At 38.1% G+C, this 17644-nt stretch overlaps 1 protein-coding gene across 3 annotated transcripts in view; it reads right to left on the bottom strand.

Annotated features, from left to right (window-relative positions):
• INTS4 (integrator complex subunit 4) overlaps window positions 1-17644 on the bottom strand; it is a 123757-nt gene that overhangs the window by 51127 nt on the left and 54986 nt on the right. For all 3 annotated transcript variants that reach the window (XM_060105020.1, XM_060105023.1, XM_060105021.1), the window contains 3 exons: window positions 13302-13373; window positions 11382-11556; window positions 6198-6403 (listed from right to left, as the gene is read on the bottom strand). In XM_060105020.1, the coding sequence (XP_059961003.1) occupies window positions 6198-6403; window positions 11382-11556; window positions 13302-13373 (453 nt within the window). The remainder of the gene's footprint in view (window positions 1-6197; window positions 6404-11381; window positions 11557-13301; window positions 13374-17644) is intronic.

Genomic DNA, 17644 nt, shown 5'->3' with positions numbered 1-17644 from the left:
CTATATGTTTTTGATTTGGTCCCATTATCTCTTTACTGTGGTCAAATATATATAACATAAAATTTACCACTTTAAGTAAATGTACATTTTAAGTGTACAGTTCTATGGCACTAAGTATATTCACATTGTTGTGCTATCTTTAAAATTTCTTACAAGTGTCTCTTTGAATAATTTTTTTTATTTGATAAGTCCAGTTTATCTAGTTATTTCTTTCATAGATTAAGTTTTTGGTGTCATATCTAAGAAATCTTTGTCTAAGACAAGGTCACAAATATTTCTCCTAAAAGTTTTATACTTTTAAGTTTTACTTAATACATGAAAGAAATCAAACTAAAAAATTTAAAAAACACATCCATAACTACATAACAAAATCTAAGAATCAGAGGACTCTTCCTTGAAGCTCAGTTGGAGACATGCCTTCTTTATTCTCCAGGCACCCTCTTTTATCCTGCAATTCTCTCATTTCTTTACCCTATACAATTAAGGGGGCCCACTTCTCAATAAACACATCTGACCATGTCATCCCCCCATTTAGTAACCTCATTTGGCTTCCAGCCACCCCAGGACAACACTGAGGCTCCTCAGCATAGCACACAGGCCCTTTACAATTGGTTCCCTACTGACCTCTCCTGTTTCACCTCCCACCCCTTCTCCCTCACAGCCACATGTGAGCGAGAAGGACAGGGATGTCCAGGCCGTGCCATTTCACACCCCACGTCCCCAGCCTTTACCTGAGGTCATATGTTATCCTTCTGGTGAGAATGTCACCCCTTACCTTACTTTTGATATGATCTTGTAATTATGGTTTATATTGCTGTCTTCTCTATAAAACTGAGCAACTAAGAGGCAAGAGGACTGTCCATATCAACATCCTCAGAACCTAGTACAGAACCTGGCTCAGGAAAAATCAGTAAATGTTTCTTGAATGACTTTCTGAGGCATACCTGAGAGACACTGCAAGTTTGGTTCCAGACTACCACGACAAAGCGAATATTACAATAAAGCAGGTCATAAATTTTCTGGTTTCCCAGTACATACAGAAGTTATGCTTATACTACACTATAGTCTAGTAAGTATGCAATAGCACTGTATCTAAACAAACAATATACATACCTTAATTTAAAAATACTTTATTGTTAAAAATGCTAACCATCAAGTGAGCCTCAGCAAGTCATAATCTTTTTGCAATAGGAACATCAAAGATCACTGATCACAGATCATCATCACAAATACAGTGATAATGAAAAAGTTTGAAATATTGAAAGAATTACCAAAATGTGACACAGAGACATGAAGTGAGCTGTGGGAAAAATGGCACCAATAGGTTGGGGGTGCAGGGGGAAAGAAAAAAAACAGGACCGATAGACTTGCTCCATGCAGGGTTTCCACAAACCTTCAATTTGTAAAAAGTGCAACATCTTCAAAGCACAGTAAAATGAGGTATGTCTGTATTATGAACTACTACCATATGAAGCACTTGACATGAATTCTCTCATTTAATTCTTCAAAGAAACATAAGAATATGTGAAATTATCCTCACTTTAGAGATGAGAAAACCAAGAACCAGAAGGATTAAATAATTTGTCCAAAATTGCAAGGCTGCTAAAATCCTTTAATAGCTTTTAGTTGTTCTAAAGGCTCTGCGTGAGCTGGTCCCACCCACCCCCTCCAGCCTAATCTCATACCACACACTAGCTCTGTTACTGTCAGGCCCTCTTTTGGTCCCTCAACTGTGTCATGTTTCCACCCACCACAGTTTCTACACTTCCGACTCCTCTGCCTGAAATGTCCTTACACCTCACACTCCCAACTCTTCCTGCCAAGTTAGTGCCTTATTCCACCTTTAGAGCTCAGGTTCAGAAGGTTTTCCTGATTGCTGTACCCCCTCAACTCCTGAAGACCAAGTACCTCTATGATATACCCCCGTGGGACCTCACATCTTTCTGTCGTGAGCTCCTTATTTCAACTTATATTACACCTTCATTTGTGTCTTATTTGTCTGTCTACCTCATACCTAAATTCTCAGGTCCATGAGAGCAGGGCCATGGCTTTTGCTCACTATTGTGTCCCCCTTTGCACAGTGCCTGGCACATAACAGATGGTCAATAAATAATAAAAACAAACAAAGGGGAAAAGGGACCAAAGAGAAGAAATGACAGGTTGATTTGGATTTGTCTGGCTCTGTATGTAGCAGACTTAAATAAGATATAATGCTTCCCATATGAATAAATCTCCACCACTGATAGGAGGAAGCTATATGGATGTACTGGAGAAACAATTGTCAAGTAACAAGAAAACAATTTTGACTGTGTGTTTCTTAAGAACTTCCCAGTTATACAATTAACCTGTGTAGATTTGTTTTAGGAAATGTTTACTAAGCATCCTCTATGGGTAGGTCACCACATTAAACCCTGAAAGGATACAGTAAAGGGTACAACATGGTCACTCTCCTTAAGGACTTCACAATCTCATCAGGGAGATAAGACAAACATACTAAACCTGACATAAATGGATAAAGTGTGAAAACTACAGTAAGAGACACACGGGCTTGGTACTCAATAATTATGCCTTAAATGAAGGAATGAGGGAAAAAGTCAATTTATTTGATATGAACTTCAAGAAAACTTCAAGAATGAGATATGTTGAAAGTGGTAAATTGTTATGTTATCCTTCTGCATAAAATTTTCCAGTGGTACCTCATAATACTTAGAATAAAATCCAAACATCTTACAACAGCCTCCAAGGTACTCTACCTGCCCCTACCCACCTCTCAGACCTCACCTCATACCACTTTTCTACTTCCTATGTTCCACCTATACCAGCCTTCTTACTCCTGTTCTGAAAGCACACCAAAACAAAGCTCACCTATACCTTAGAGCCTTTCTACCAGCTATTGCCCCTTCCTGAAGGTCCTTCCTCCAACTTTCACATGGCTGGCTTCCTTTTGTCATTTAAGACTCAGCATAAGCCCCAGACACCGACCGGGTCGACCAGCTGTCCCAGTGGACTTGCGTTCCATGGCCCCAGTTGCCTGCTCCTTATTTGTGTCCTGAAGATTAGTGTGCCAAGTTCGTCTGTTTATTAAGATTAAACATGTAAACAAGAACCAAAAAAAAAAGGCTCAGCACAGGGACTTCCCTGGTGGCGCAGTGGTTAAGAATCCACCTGCCAATACAGGGGACACGGGTTCAAGCCCTGGTCTGGGAAGATCCCACATGCCGGGGAGCAACTAAGCCCATGCGTCACAACTACTGAGCCTGCGCTCTAGAGCCCGTGAGCCACAACTACTGAAGCCTGCGAGCCTAAAGCCCGTGCTCTGTTACAAGAGAAGCCACCTCAACGAGAAGGCTGTGCACTTCAATGAAGACCCAACACAGCCAAAAATTAATCAATTAATTTAAAAAAAAAAGGACTCAGCACAAACACTGTCTCCATAGAAAGGCTTTTACTAATCCCTAACTTTACAGTGAAACTTCCCATTCCTCCATCACTATTTACCTTCTGTATAAGACTTATCATTCTCTGAAATCAGATTGTTTACTCTACCTGTCTTTAGAATATATGTCCCATGAGAGCAGGGAATCTGTTTTTGACCACTACACCTCCAGTACATAGATAGCACTTGTTGAATTCAGGTAGTAGCTCAATGTAAAAGAAAGGAAGAAAAGAAAGAAAAAAAAAGTAAAGGAAGGAAAGGAAAGAAGGAAGGAAGGAGAGAAGGAAGGAAGGAGCAAAGGGACAAATTAAGGCTAGAAGGGTCAGGTAGCTAAATCTCAACACAGTGAAGTACAGTGGCACAATAACTATATAGAGCAGTGAGCAGTAGGGTAGAAGAACAGACAATGAGTTTATATAAGTCTAAAATTCATGGACAGAACTCCAAGTCAAGGAGTTTAGACCTAAACAAATTCTTTGTGAGTTTTATACAAAATTGCTCACAAATAAGCCTATCATGGCCCTATGAACAATTAAGTATGTCAAATTATACCTTGGGATATAGCTCAGCTACTTAACGTTTACTGAGCATCTACTTTTGTAGATGCTACAAAGCACTGCGAATTAAAGAATGAAAAAATCAAGACTGGTGCCTTGAGAAGCTCACAGTCTTGTGGAATAAAGAATTAAATAAACAGAACACCTACTGATAAATGCTACAGTAGCATAAACAGCGTGTTACAAAAATACAGATGAGTGCTATTTAGCCCACTCAGCAGTACAGTTAGTTAAGGAAGGCTTCCTAGATATATTACCTAATGCAGATCCTGGGAATAAGCAGAAGTGTGCTACATGAAAAGTGGCAGTTTTGCAGGCAGAGGAGAATAAGTTACAATGAAAGCAAAATGGTGAAGAAAAGCAGGATGATTAGCGGAGTGACTACAGCATAAAGTTCAAGGTGAGGAATGATGGGAACGAAAGCTAAAAAGGAAAGAAGGGGCTAGGCCATAGAGACCAACCATAGAGAACAATACACAAAATGCAAACTTATCTTCCTAGGAAAAAATACGAGGGACTTAGCTGGTGGCGCAGTGGTTAAGAATCCGCTTGCCAATGCAGGGGACACAGGTTCGATCCATGGTCTGGGAAGATCCCACATGCCGCAGAGCAACTAAGCCCATGTGCCGCCAACTATTTAGTCTGTGCTCTAGAGCCCGCGAGCCACAACTACTGAGCCCACGCTCCTAGAGCCTGTGCTCCACAATAAAAGAAGCCATTGCAATGAAAAGCCCACACACCACATCTAAGAGTAGCCCCTGCTCGCCGCAACTAGAGAAAGCCTGCACACAGCAACGAAGACCCAACGCAGCCAAAAATATAAATAAATAAATTTATTTTTAAAAATACGTGAAAAAAATTATAAAGATTTATAATTCAGGAAAAATCTTAAGAGAAGTGCTAAGCAACTGAGAGAATGATAAAGACCTTCAAAATCAAAGCACCTAAGCTGTTTTCTAACGTATGTAGCAGAAATCTGTAACAAGTGCTAATATGTAAACATCAAATTGCTATCCCTTTCACAATATCTAAAAAAAGGGGGGGGGGTGGAGAACCAAAGCCCAACTCTCATTAATTAATATTTTGAAAAACTTCAGGGACTTCCCTGGTGGTCCAGTGGTTAAGAATCCGCCTTCCAATGCAGGGGATGGGGGTTCGATCCCTGGTCAGGGAACTAAGATCCCACATGCCATAGGGCACCTAAGCCCGCACACTGCAACTACTGAGCCCGTGCATTCTGGAGCCTGCATGCCACAACAAGAGAAAAGCCCACGTGCTGCAACGAAAGATCCCGCATGCTGCAACGAAGATCCCGTGAACCGCAACTAAGACCCAATGCAGCCAAATAAATAAATAAATAAATGAAAAACTTCAGAGCTCGCAAATAAAATCCAGACACTTTAGAAAAACAATTGAAGAACCACAAAGAGTTGTACAGCCTGGGAGGCAAATCTGTGTTCGTATCCTGGCACAAACACTTATTACCTGTACAACCTCAGACAAATTACCTTTTTTCTGAAAACTCCAAGGTTGAATGAATTGATCCCTAAGATTCCTTCCTGCTATCTATGATTCACTAGAAGAATTAAATCAAATCAAGGCTGAAAAGAATTCTTCATTATTTAGCTCCTGCCTTATCTATAGCCACTTCCCTTCCCTCCTCTATCTCTCAACTCTATGTTATATTACAATGAATTCCTCCCAATTCCTTGAATATTTCATATCCACTCGTACTTCTGGATCCTTAGACACTGCTCCCTCTGTTTGGTATCCTTCCACCCTACTACTATCAGTGCCACTCCTTCCCAAGAAAATGTTTCATACACCTGAATCTAATATAATATAGTAAGTCAGCTATACTTCATTAAAAAAAAAAAAAAGAAAGAAAATGCCTCATTAAGTCCTACTCCTTCAAGTATCCACTACAGCATTCCTTCTTTCTTCCCTATCTCCCCAACCTTACCACAGGCAATTCAGGTTAGATACTCTGCATTCCCAGAGCATCCTATCCTTCCCTGATCATAGCAATACTAAGCTTTATTCTAATTTCCTGTTTAATAGTCAGTCTCCTCCACCACGGAGTTGTATGATGAGAAGGCAGAGCTGTGCTGCCTCTACACTATTTTATCATCAATGCCTGGTTTAAAAAAAAAAAAAAAGTGGTGCTCAGTAGGTATTGATGAAGAAATGCATAACAAACTCACCTCTAACACAGCCAGGACAGTGTCAAGCTGATCTTCTCGAAGGGTGATATTGTTAGAGATTTTTCTCATGGTATGTATGGATTGTAGACGTACTTCCTCAATTTCATCATTAAACATGTCAACCAGGAAATCAAGGCACTTCTCAGCAAAAGAGGGTGAAGACTGGGCCAGCATGCAGAGCGCCTCTACAGCAGCAATGCGGACCTCTAGAGAAAAAGGGACAAACAAAACTGCACGTCAAGATCCATGGGGAAAATGTAAGAAGGATTCCTTCTCATTCAGGTTTGTGTTTCCCTCTCTACTCCTGCTACTTTACAAACTCTCTCTGGGAGATCTCCTCCATGGCTGCAGATTCTGCTACCACCTTCACACAGACCTATGAACAAGGATGTTGGTACCACAGGGACTAAGGTTTAGATCCTAACTCCTTGAAAACTCAGCTGTCTTATTATCTCAGTAGTCCAACCACAGTAAAGTACTTTTTAAAAAAGCACTTTAAAAATAACATTATTAAGATTAAAACAGGCTCGATATCATTATTCTCATTCTACAGATAAGAATCAGCAAAGTGGATAAACTTGCCTCAAGTGAATGAGAGCAGAGATAAGACTAGTACCCAGGTCTGCTAATTCTAGACTAGCATCATATAGTGGTTAAGGGTACATGCTCTGGAATGATAGAGGCCTCACAGTGAATTGTGAAAAGTAATCCATCCACTAACTTGGACGGTGATCTTGAATAAGTAAATTAACTTCATAGTATCAATTTTCTCACCTGTTAAATGGAGATAATACCCATTTCCTTACAGAGTAGTTAGGAGGAGTAAACGACATAGTGTAGGTAAAGCACATAGCACACTGCCTGGCATATGTTAAAAGCTCAATAAATATTAGCTACGATTTACGTACAGATCTTGTACGCACCTTGAAAACAGAGGCATGTCCTCTATCTCTTCACACGCTCAGAACATGTAACAGTAAAGCCACTGAATCCAGGAAGCCCTTCATTCTTTCACTAACACTGTCGCCTGAACATGTACTATATGCCAGGCCCTGTGCTGAGTGTTGGGATATAGAGATAAGAAAGCTATAGACCATGGTCACAAGACTTCCATACATGCTTGTTTTGTTCCAGCGGTTCCCACAATAAAATGTACAGTTTCAAAAAAGAAAAGAAAAACACTCAAATTGTGGTTAAAACTCTCCAATATACTTTGGTTTTTGTATAAGAAAGGTTTTATAGACAACTTAAAAGCAGAGTTATTACATAAAAAGGAGATGACTCAGATTTTTCTTGGTACTTATAAATTCCTCTTTTTCATCAGAAGGGAAGGATTTGCTCTACATCACAACAATGTAATTTAAACAGGAAATTGCTAATAATTACAAAGCAAGCCAGAGATGAACCCAAATGTTTTAACTGCTAACCCTGCTTCTTAGGGCTTTACCCATTACATTGCATTGACTCATGTGTAACTCTTGCAAGTGTATCAACGGAATCACAGAGAAACTTCAGATTAACATGAGATAATCAGTATGACCTAACCTGATGCAATTCCAAGCAGAAGCAAAGAAGCCTGGTTTTTTACTTTGCATGCACAGCCTGGCTACAGGTAGCTAAATTAACAATTTCTACTGGACTTTTTGGAATGTTGAAAATATATAACAGTCTCCTTAAGGGTCCAGGGCAGAGAAAAGGAATTAGCTTGCTCGAGAATAAAAAAAAAAGACTGATCCTCTGGTGTTGTAACATATGTAATCAGATCCTAGTTTTGCTACTTACTAGCATTATGCCTAGTACTGAAGATACAAAGATGAACAAGAACAAGACTGTGTCCCAGCCACTATAGACTAGAATAGTTAATTGCATTACAGAGTGATGAATGATACAATGGAAGAGCACACAGAGTATTAAGAAAATGCGGAAGAGGCACATAGCCTACTCAACAGGATCAGAGGCAGCTTTTCAGAAAGTGATCCCTAAAATAATACTTGAAGGAGTTGCTAGGCCAGAGGAAAGGAAAAAGGCCTTTCTACGCAGAGGAACCGCATGTAAAGGCCCAGAAAGAAGGGAGAACATAGAACAACTAGAGGACTAGAAGTATGTGTGATACTACACTAGAGTCTATAGCCAAAGAAATAAGGCTCCATTTCACTCCCAGCAAATGTGTCCCTAAAATCCTGATTTACCCAGAATTTTGTAGGTATGATTAAATTAGAGAGCTGCCATACCTGATGCTGGTTATGATCTACTCACTTTCCAAAGTTAAGTTCCTTTAAGTAAACCTTAGTGACAAACTATAAACTGTAGAAATCAACCACATAAACATTAAGAGTGATTAAATTCAATTGTAAAAACTAAACAAAGCAAAAATGCTAGGAGAAACAAAATAAAATAGGTTCTAGTTACCTGTCTTAGGATAAAATGGGTTTTAATAACTGGAATTCCTTATTATCTAACACTATTTAAATTTTTAATTCATATATCAAGTTCATGGAGAACATAAGCAGAGGTAGCTTTAATTAATTTCCATATATACAGAAAATCTTACAGCAAATTGAAGAGGATAACCCAATTTTTATATCTACTAATAGAAAAACTGTCTTTCAAAAGTAATTTTCTTGCCCTTCTAAGAAGTTCTATTCTGAGGTTATCATTTTTATGGGCATTTTAAAGACCTGAGCTCTAATCATCTGACACAAATTTACTATAAAATTTGGACAATCAACATTATCTCCCCACGTCTGTTAGCCTCACTGAAAATAGGAGGTTGGAGTCAATCATCTCAAGGCACTGACAGTCTGTGATCTATGTGAGATGGAGACTATCATATTGTGGAAATCATAAGAGCTTTGCAAGGACTCCTATTACTGGCTAAAATGGAGTAACAAGGGCTAGATTTATCTTTCTATCTGAAACAACTAAAAACAGAGACAAAATATATGAAACAAAAGTATTCAACACACTACACAACAGGCAATAAGAGGTAGTGATCCCTGAGAGACAGGAAATAAATGAGGTGAGTTTTATGATTATACCAGTTTACTGTCTGTAGAGTTTCCAGGTTGTAGGTCTCCATGAGTTGAGAAGACAGAGCTGGGAGTCTGGAAAGGCCAGTGTGGCTAGAGTTCATAGGGCAAAGTATCAGAATGGAAAGACGTGCACAGAGAGAGCAAGCCTAGCAGGTCTGCAGAGGGTCCTCCTCAAGTCTTCAGCCAAGTTCTGATCTGTGAAGAAACTATCTAAGGCCTGAGAAAGAACCATTCAAGAGGATTCAAGGGAACAATCTCCAAAGCTCACACATGGTCAACAATAGTTTTTTCAGAAGAGTTTGTTTCACTAGTGAAGAAAAATAACCCCTAGACTAAATGCTACTTGGGTCCACCTAACAAAGCTTAAAAATAAGACCTGAACTAACTGCATTCTAGAACAAAGCTCAAGAATACTTATAGGAATATAACAATGTTCAGCACCCAATAAAGTAAAATTCAGAGTGTCTGGCATCCAATCCCAAATTACCAGGCATGCATAGAAGCAGGAAAATATAATCCATAATGAGGAGAAAATCAATCAATCAAAACCAACCCAGAAATCACACAAATAACAGAGCTAGGAGACAAGGACATTAGGATAGTTACTGTAAATACATTCTCTGTTGACAAAGCTAGAGAAAAGGTTAAGCATATTAAGTAGTGATACAGAAGATACTAAACAAATGCAAATTCTAATCAAACTTCTAGGGATGAAAACTACAAACGTCTGAGATGAAAAATATACTGGATGGAATTAACAGCAGATTAGACACTGCAGAAGAAAAGATTAGTGAACTCCAAGACAAAGCAATAAACATTATCCAAAATGAAACAAGTAGGAAAAAAAGATTACATAGAAAACAAGAATAGAGCATCTGTGAGCTGCAGGACAACCTCAATAGCCTAATATATATGTAACTGGGAGTCCCCAAAGGAGCATGGGGCCAGAAAAATATTGAAAGAAATAACAGTCAAAGATTTTCCAAATAAAAACCACAAACCCAAAGATCCAAGAAGCTCAACAAACTCCAAGCATAAGAAACATGAAGAAAATTATACCAAGGCATATTATAATTAGATCGTTTAAAACCAGTGATAAAGAGAAAAGCTTAAAAGCAGCTAGAGAAAAAAAGAAACATTATGTACGGAAGAACAAAGATTTAAAATGACAGCAGAGTTCTCAACAGAAAAATGCAAACTGAAAAACTGTGGAACAAGATGTTTGAAGGACAAAAAAGTAAACAAATAAACTACTATTAATCTAGAATTTGACTCCCAGTGAAACTATCTTTCAAAAATGAAGGCAATGCGGAGCGGCTGGGCCCGTGAGCCATGGCCGCTGAGCCTGCGCGTCCGGAGCCTGCGCGTCCGGAGCCTGTGCTCCGCAACGGGGGAGGCCACAACAGTGAGAGGCCCGCATACCGCAAAAAAAAAAAAAAAAAAAAAAAAAAAAAATGAAGGCAAAATAAAGGCTTGATTAGTCATTAGTTAGTCAGACTAACCTGGGTTTAAATCTTGCTTCTGTCTCTTACTAGCTGAGTGACTAATAAGAAAGTACAATTGTTATCAGTATAAATATCGATTTTTACTACAATTTATTAAGTGCTTACTATAACTGGGTCATGTATCTTGTCATGTATATATAATCTCATTTCATTATCACAATTCAGAAACACTTGCTATTAACCTTGTTTTACAAAAATGCTACCCGGGCTTCCCTGGTGGCGCAGTGGTTGAGAGTCCGCCTGCCAATGCAGGGGACACAGGTTCGTGCCCCAGTCTGGGAAGATCCCACATGCCACGGAGCGGCTAGGCCCGTGAGCCATGGCCACTGAGCCTGCACGTCGGAGCCTGTGCTCCACAACGGGAGAGGCCACAACAGTGAGAGGCCCACGTACTGCAAAAAAAAAAAAAAAAAAGGCTAGAATTTGAACCTAAATTGACTGAACCCAAAGTCCATGCTCTTAACCACTGATCCATACCACCTCAACCTCAACCTCTTCTGTTTATAAAATTAAAATAATAGTAGATGCTTCACTGAGTGACTATAAAGATTAAGTGAGACAACCTGTGTATATCACTCAGTACAATGCCAGATACATAGCAGTCACTCAGTAAATGGGCACTGTTATTGTTATGAAGTCATTCTTACCATACATCTCATCTTCCAATCCATGAACAAAGGCTCCACAAGCTCCTGACTCGATCAAGTTCACAGCCCCCGTATCTATTTCTTCCTTGGGAGCATCATCTCCCCACTTCCTGCCGCTGGAAAACTCTCCTGAAGTGTAAAGTTCCTTGGCACGTTCATGTGCAGTGCGTTTCCTCTATAGAAGACAACAATTACCACTTGCTAGAGATTCATGAGAGAACTAAGTTGCACCCCAAGAACATGAGAAAGTAGGAAATAAGATTGCTGACTGAGAGTTACATTTAAAAAAAAAATACTCAATAGATCAGAGCAGAGAAATGCAAATTCAACTTGAAGTTAAGACCAAGGTTCTCAGGTCATCAATAGCTGATAGTAACCTTATTAAAGATAGTAACTTCATTAAAGACAGCACAAGAATGTTGACTGGACAGGTGGTTATGTTTGCCATGGCAACACAGGAAAGGGAGAACCAGAGAGGTAAATAATGGCAGTGCCCTTCCAAGCATCATCCTGGGTAGACAATATACTGGCCCTAGAAAATAATTTTTTTCATCCCATAGAAGTAAGCATCTATTTGACAACACTATGCTCACCAAGCAAGTGTCTAGTAAATTTACTTTCTTCACAGATTGCCTAAGGGGGAATATACTAGTCAGCTAAAGTAAATATTGAGTCTACTTGACAGTTACAGTTACCTACATAAATGAATAAACTGGCATAGATATCAGCCTCTATGAACCTTCTTGGTGTGAGCCCACATCCTCATGGCTGATCATCTCAAAGGCACTGATGAAATATAGCACCTGAGCCTACAAGGATGTGGGTCAGACGCAGAAGTAAAGTTTGTACCTTGCGAAGTGTCTTAGAAACCCTTGCATTACCCATCCCTCACCATTCACCATGAGCGTGTCCTTCTTTGCACTTCCACCCCAGTATACGCAAAGAACACTTAAGCAATCACTGACCTCAAATGAAGGGAATGCCCTTCAAGAAAGCCATATGGCTATGTTTCATGAAGCACAGATATTAACTCCCCAACCATTCCCAAGAATTCATCTTATGGAATAAATCAAAACAAGAAAAGATCTAATATCCATGAAGTTGATACTCTATATGTGATTTATAATGGTGGAAAAATTAAGGAGAAACTGTAAGTGTATAATAAAGGACTAAAAAATGATGGCACATCTACTTAACAGAATATTATGCTATCAGTAAAAATGGTAAGTATGAAGTTAACAATATGAAAAAAAGCATATGAGGTAGTGGTAAATATAAAAAGTAGACTACAAAATTATCTGTATATAATGATTCAATGTTTAAAACATACATAAGAAAAAGAGCTGGAGAGAAATATACCAAAATGATGAAAGTCACTGTGTTAGAGTAGTGGGAATATAGGTAAACTGTTTCTCTTTTTCTTCTACTTATCAAAGATTCTGATTCCTTATTAACACTTTTATAATTTAAAAATTAAGATACTGACAATGAATGCTCCTATCATATTCTCAGACTCATATTTGTTCTTGACAACTATGTCAGAGAACTATCACAGTCAAAGCTTAAGGGCATTCTGTTACTGTTCAGAGAAAGGATTTACTCACTCTTTCATGAGAACTGCTGTTGAAAGCAGTCACAAAATAAGACCAGACCTTTGTAGTTTTTAACAAATAGAAAGTTAATCTTGACTCTTCTTTGTGAAACACAATCTGTGCAAAGTATTTCATTATAACAATTTAAAATTTAATGAAGTAACTTGTAATTTGGTTCAATTTACTAAGATTTTAAATTAAAATGTAACCTAGTCATCCTACATTAACAAATTCATGGGCTGTAAAATTAAATCAATACAACTTGGCATATAGCTACACTGATCTTGGTTTCAGAAACCCAGTTTAAACAACAAAGAATTCAAGTTACCCTCAGATCTGACATCAGCTTCTTGTCAAGCGTCTGTTCCAAGAAATGGGAACTGACTTGCTCCATAGAGCCCTATAAAAAGGAAGAATTCAGAGCAATTAAACAACTTTTAAGACCTGAACAATATCTTCAAATTCAAAGTTTGCCGCCAACTTAAATGCATAAAGATAACATTATTGTCTTTTTTTTAATTTTTATTTTTTTTTATACAGCAGGTCCTTATTAGTCATCAGTTTTATACACATCAGTGTATACATGTCAATCCCAATCGTCCAATTCATCACACCCCCACCCCCACCCCCACTTTCCCCCCTTGGTGTCCATACATTTGTTCTCTACATCTGTGTCTCAATTTCTGCCCTGCAAACCGGTTCATCTGTACCATTTTTCTAGGTTCCACATATATGCATTAATATATGATATTTGGATAACATTATTCTTGATAGTAAAGATCCCTATGGGTTTTGAATCATCAGGAAAATAACAAAACCATTAGCAGCAGCAGCTAGCACCTATATAGAGCTACTAGGTGTCATGCACTGCTCTAAGTGCTTAATACATATATTAATTCATTTAATACTCACTACAACCCTATGAAGTAAATACTATTATTAGTCACGTTTTATATAAGGGGGAAGGAAGGCACAAAAAGATGAAGTAATTCATTCAAGGTCACAAACTGTAAATTACAGAGCTGGGCTATAAACCCAGGCTCCAGAATCCTTTGCCTTAACTACTACTCTCCACTGCCTCTCCATTCCTTTTCATTCCATCCTTTCCATTCATTTGTCCATTCATTCATTAAACAAATATATTCTTAGCAACCATTCCATTATATGCCTAGAGTTACCAGGAACAGGTACACAAAAATAAAAAGACATCAATTCTACACTCAACAATCACACACTAGTGAGGGAAACTGACGAGTAAAGAGATTACTGCATTATGGTATGAAATTTTATAATATACATTTATAAAGGGTGCTATGGGAACTTAAAGAAAAGCAGTATGGGGTGGAGGCAGAGAGAGGTATATCTGGGGAACTGGAAATCACAATTAAATGCATAGGGAGAATGTCATGTGGGAAACATCAAGTGGTTCTATGAATAGAACATAGGATGGGGGTACCAAAAATGAGGCAAGACAGGTAGGCAGAAAGCAGATCATAAAGGTCTTTATTTGCTATGGTAAGGAGTTTGCCTTATGAATAATAATTCTATAGATAATTTCTATTCAATATTTAATGAGCTCACTAATGTACAAAGACTTGCATTTTAAAAATTTATTCCTCCCAATAATCCCATGAAGAATGAGCACTATCCTCACTTTTTATTTATTTTTTACAAGAAATTGAGGCTGAGAGATTCAGTAACTTGCTCATTTCAAATGAGAGAAACATAATCAGATTTATACTCATAAACATCATCTTGGCAGCAATGTGGCTAATAGACCAGAAGGAACCCAAAACAAAGCAGAGACACAAGTTAGGAGGCTATTTAAAGCAGGTCCTAGACATTCTTAAGGAATATATTGGAAATCTTCTCTAATTCCCAAGTTAATAAATATGGAAATGTTTATACAGGCTCAGACTTTTTCTCCAATCACATTTTCCATAGCAAGTTACATGTTCTTTGGGAGTACTCTTACCCAAGTTAACACCTTTCCTACAATTCTAGAAGGGCAATTGTACTGTTCACCTTAAGTAGTTTCAAAACCACTTTTTCTTATCTCTATATGGTATATAGTTTGTTACATAGGTCTGAGCCAATACCAAATCTAACATTCATTTTTTTAATGCAAAACATCAATTTTATGAATAAAAACTATACAGTTTTAAGAACTCCTCACTTTCTCTTTAGTCTTACCACCAACATTAACAGTTGTCTTTTTTTTGGCCACACCATGAGCCATGTGGGTCTTAGTTCCCCGACCAGGGACTGAACCCGTGTCCCCTGTATTAGAAGCACAGAGTCTTAACCACTGGACTGCCAGGGAAGTCCCCAACAGTTGGCTTTTTAACAGGCACTTTGTTTTTCTACAAAGAATGAAAGTTTTAATGACTTCACAGTAAGTTACTGGAACCCACAGTCTCAACGTCCTCCTCCAAAGCCTTCAACTGAGCTCTCTCCCAACACAGTAGCAAAGAGGGGGTACTACTCAAATTCTAGCCTCAAAAAACTGCATATCATTGTTTGTAACAAGTTTCCAGTGTTATGTAAGAATAGCTGAAGCTTTCCATTTTAAATCCACAAATAGCAAGAACCTTACAGCATAATCCACTTGAAAAATAGTAAAACCTGAACTGTTACAAGCGCAGTGGAAATAGAGAAGGGAGAGATTCAAGGTATGTCGAGAAGGTAGTACTGATACGAGTTGATGACTCAGTGGATACGGGACACAGAGAAAGAATTCTCAAACGCCTCTGGGTAAATGATGGCACCATTTATGAAAGCACAGAAGGAGGAAATCTGGACCAAAAAGATAACGAGTTCTTCATAAAGTGCATCTCACCAATCAGAAAAACATCTGCATTCCTGTATGCTTTGACCAAGACACATATATTCAGGTAAAAGCTCTCCAACTGTACTACTACCCCTACTTAACAATCTATAACACTAAGAAAACTGATATTTAACAAAGAAGTGCGTCAAACCTGCTCTCAGAACAAAAACTGCTCAACTAGTATAATAACATAAGTCTATGCACTGTTTGTCTATTTCAGTTTTAAGCTCCTAGCCTCTATTCATTAGGTGATGAAAAAAAGAAGCAGACCAAAAAAAAAAAAAAAAAAAGATGGATTACTATGTGAGACATAAAACTGCCACTGACTAGGACAGCTACATTTGCCCTGGGAAAGACTAGCCCTGGGCAGAGTCACAAACATAAAAACCTACAGTCTACAATCTAACTGTCTGAAAATGTTATAATTTTTAAGGTCATAGACTTCCGGAGCCTTACAAATAAGGTTTAAATTATTTAACATCTTAAAAAGAAACCATTAAACTAAGGACCCTATTCTAGATAGGATGCCAATTACCATAATTAATTTCAAAGTAGTGATTGTATTCTAAATAGTCCCATGGAGCTATATTCTTGAAAATCAAGTTTCTTTGCTCCATCAGGGTAGTTACAGATAACTGAAAACCAAACCTTTACACGGTTTTGATTTTTCTGATACATCCCATATCTGAAATTTTTCATCCTGCTATAAGCCAAGGAGAATGGACTCTATTCATTTTCTGTACAAGATGGACTTAAGTCTAAAGCCTTATCATTTCAGCTAAGTTCTTGAAAACCTGGCTTCTGCGTTCCTCCCAAGCTTAATTTTGTCACACATCACCAAATCGAACATTATCCCCCACACCAAGAAGTACTAAACTGCTTGTAGTTTAACATGATATTGTAGTTTAGTATGATATTAGCATGCATGATAGTGTACTCATGTATCTCTGCTCATATTTTCTCCTCTTCTACTTCTTTACCTAGCTAACCCATACTCATCTTTCAAAGTCAACTGAGAAACCACCTCGTCCAAGAAGCCTTCTGTGCATGTGTTAGGTGCTCTTTCCTAGGAATACCGGTATTGTAATTGACTGATTGTCTATGTCAACCTACCTGACTATCCACTCTTTTGAAGACACAGATTATGCTCAGAGTTTGCTGAATTGATGAATATGTAGTCTAAAGACCACATATGGTTTACCTGATTATGGATTTGTCTACTCAAGAATTGGAGCAGGGGAGTTTACCTCTTAGCTTGCACAGAGGAACTAGGAAACCAGCAGGGCCTTAGCTGCACAACCACAGTTCCCAACATATAACTGGACCTGCACGAGGAAGGAATTCTACATGGGCTTTAGAGCATGAAGTTTCATTTACTATCTATGTGGCCTTGGACAAATTATACTTTTCTAAACCTTAGTTTTATTATTTATAAAATAAATAATATAATATCTACCTCAAGGAGTTTAAAAGAATTAAAAATTAAAGACAAAAAGTGAGTATGTATATAAGTGTATGTATAGGCACACATTTACGTGTGCCTGTATATGAGGAAATGGGTGTATGTGCATGTGTATGCATGTATGACTAAAAGTGCCTAGCTTAGTGGGCTAGGAACTCTATAAATAGTAACAATTATTATTATTAGCAAGATTAGATTATTAATTACTTTTGAAGTATAATCATACTTATGTAATTTAGAGTTGTTTGGATTTGAAATCACTTAAATAACATAAAGCACTTGAGTCAAATTATAGTCATCTAAGTGAAAATCTTTTCAATTCACCACTGTAATTCATTATTCATACAGCTTTACAGAAATGAATTTTAGATTCTATGGG

The sequence above is a fragment of the Mesoplodon densirostris genome, chromosome 7, assembly GCF_025265405.1.
Source record: "Mesoplodon densirostris isolate mMesDen1 chromosome 7, mMesDen1 primary haplotype, whole genome shotgun sequence".
Classification (NCBI taxonomy): domain Eukaryota; kingdom Metazoa; phylum Chordata; class Mammalia; order Artiodactyla; family Ziphiidae; genus Mesoplodon; species Mesoplodon densirostris.
The sequence above is the reverse complement of the archived record's forward strand: the minus strand, read 5'-3'. Positions and strand labels throughout refer to the sequence as shown.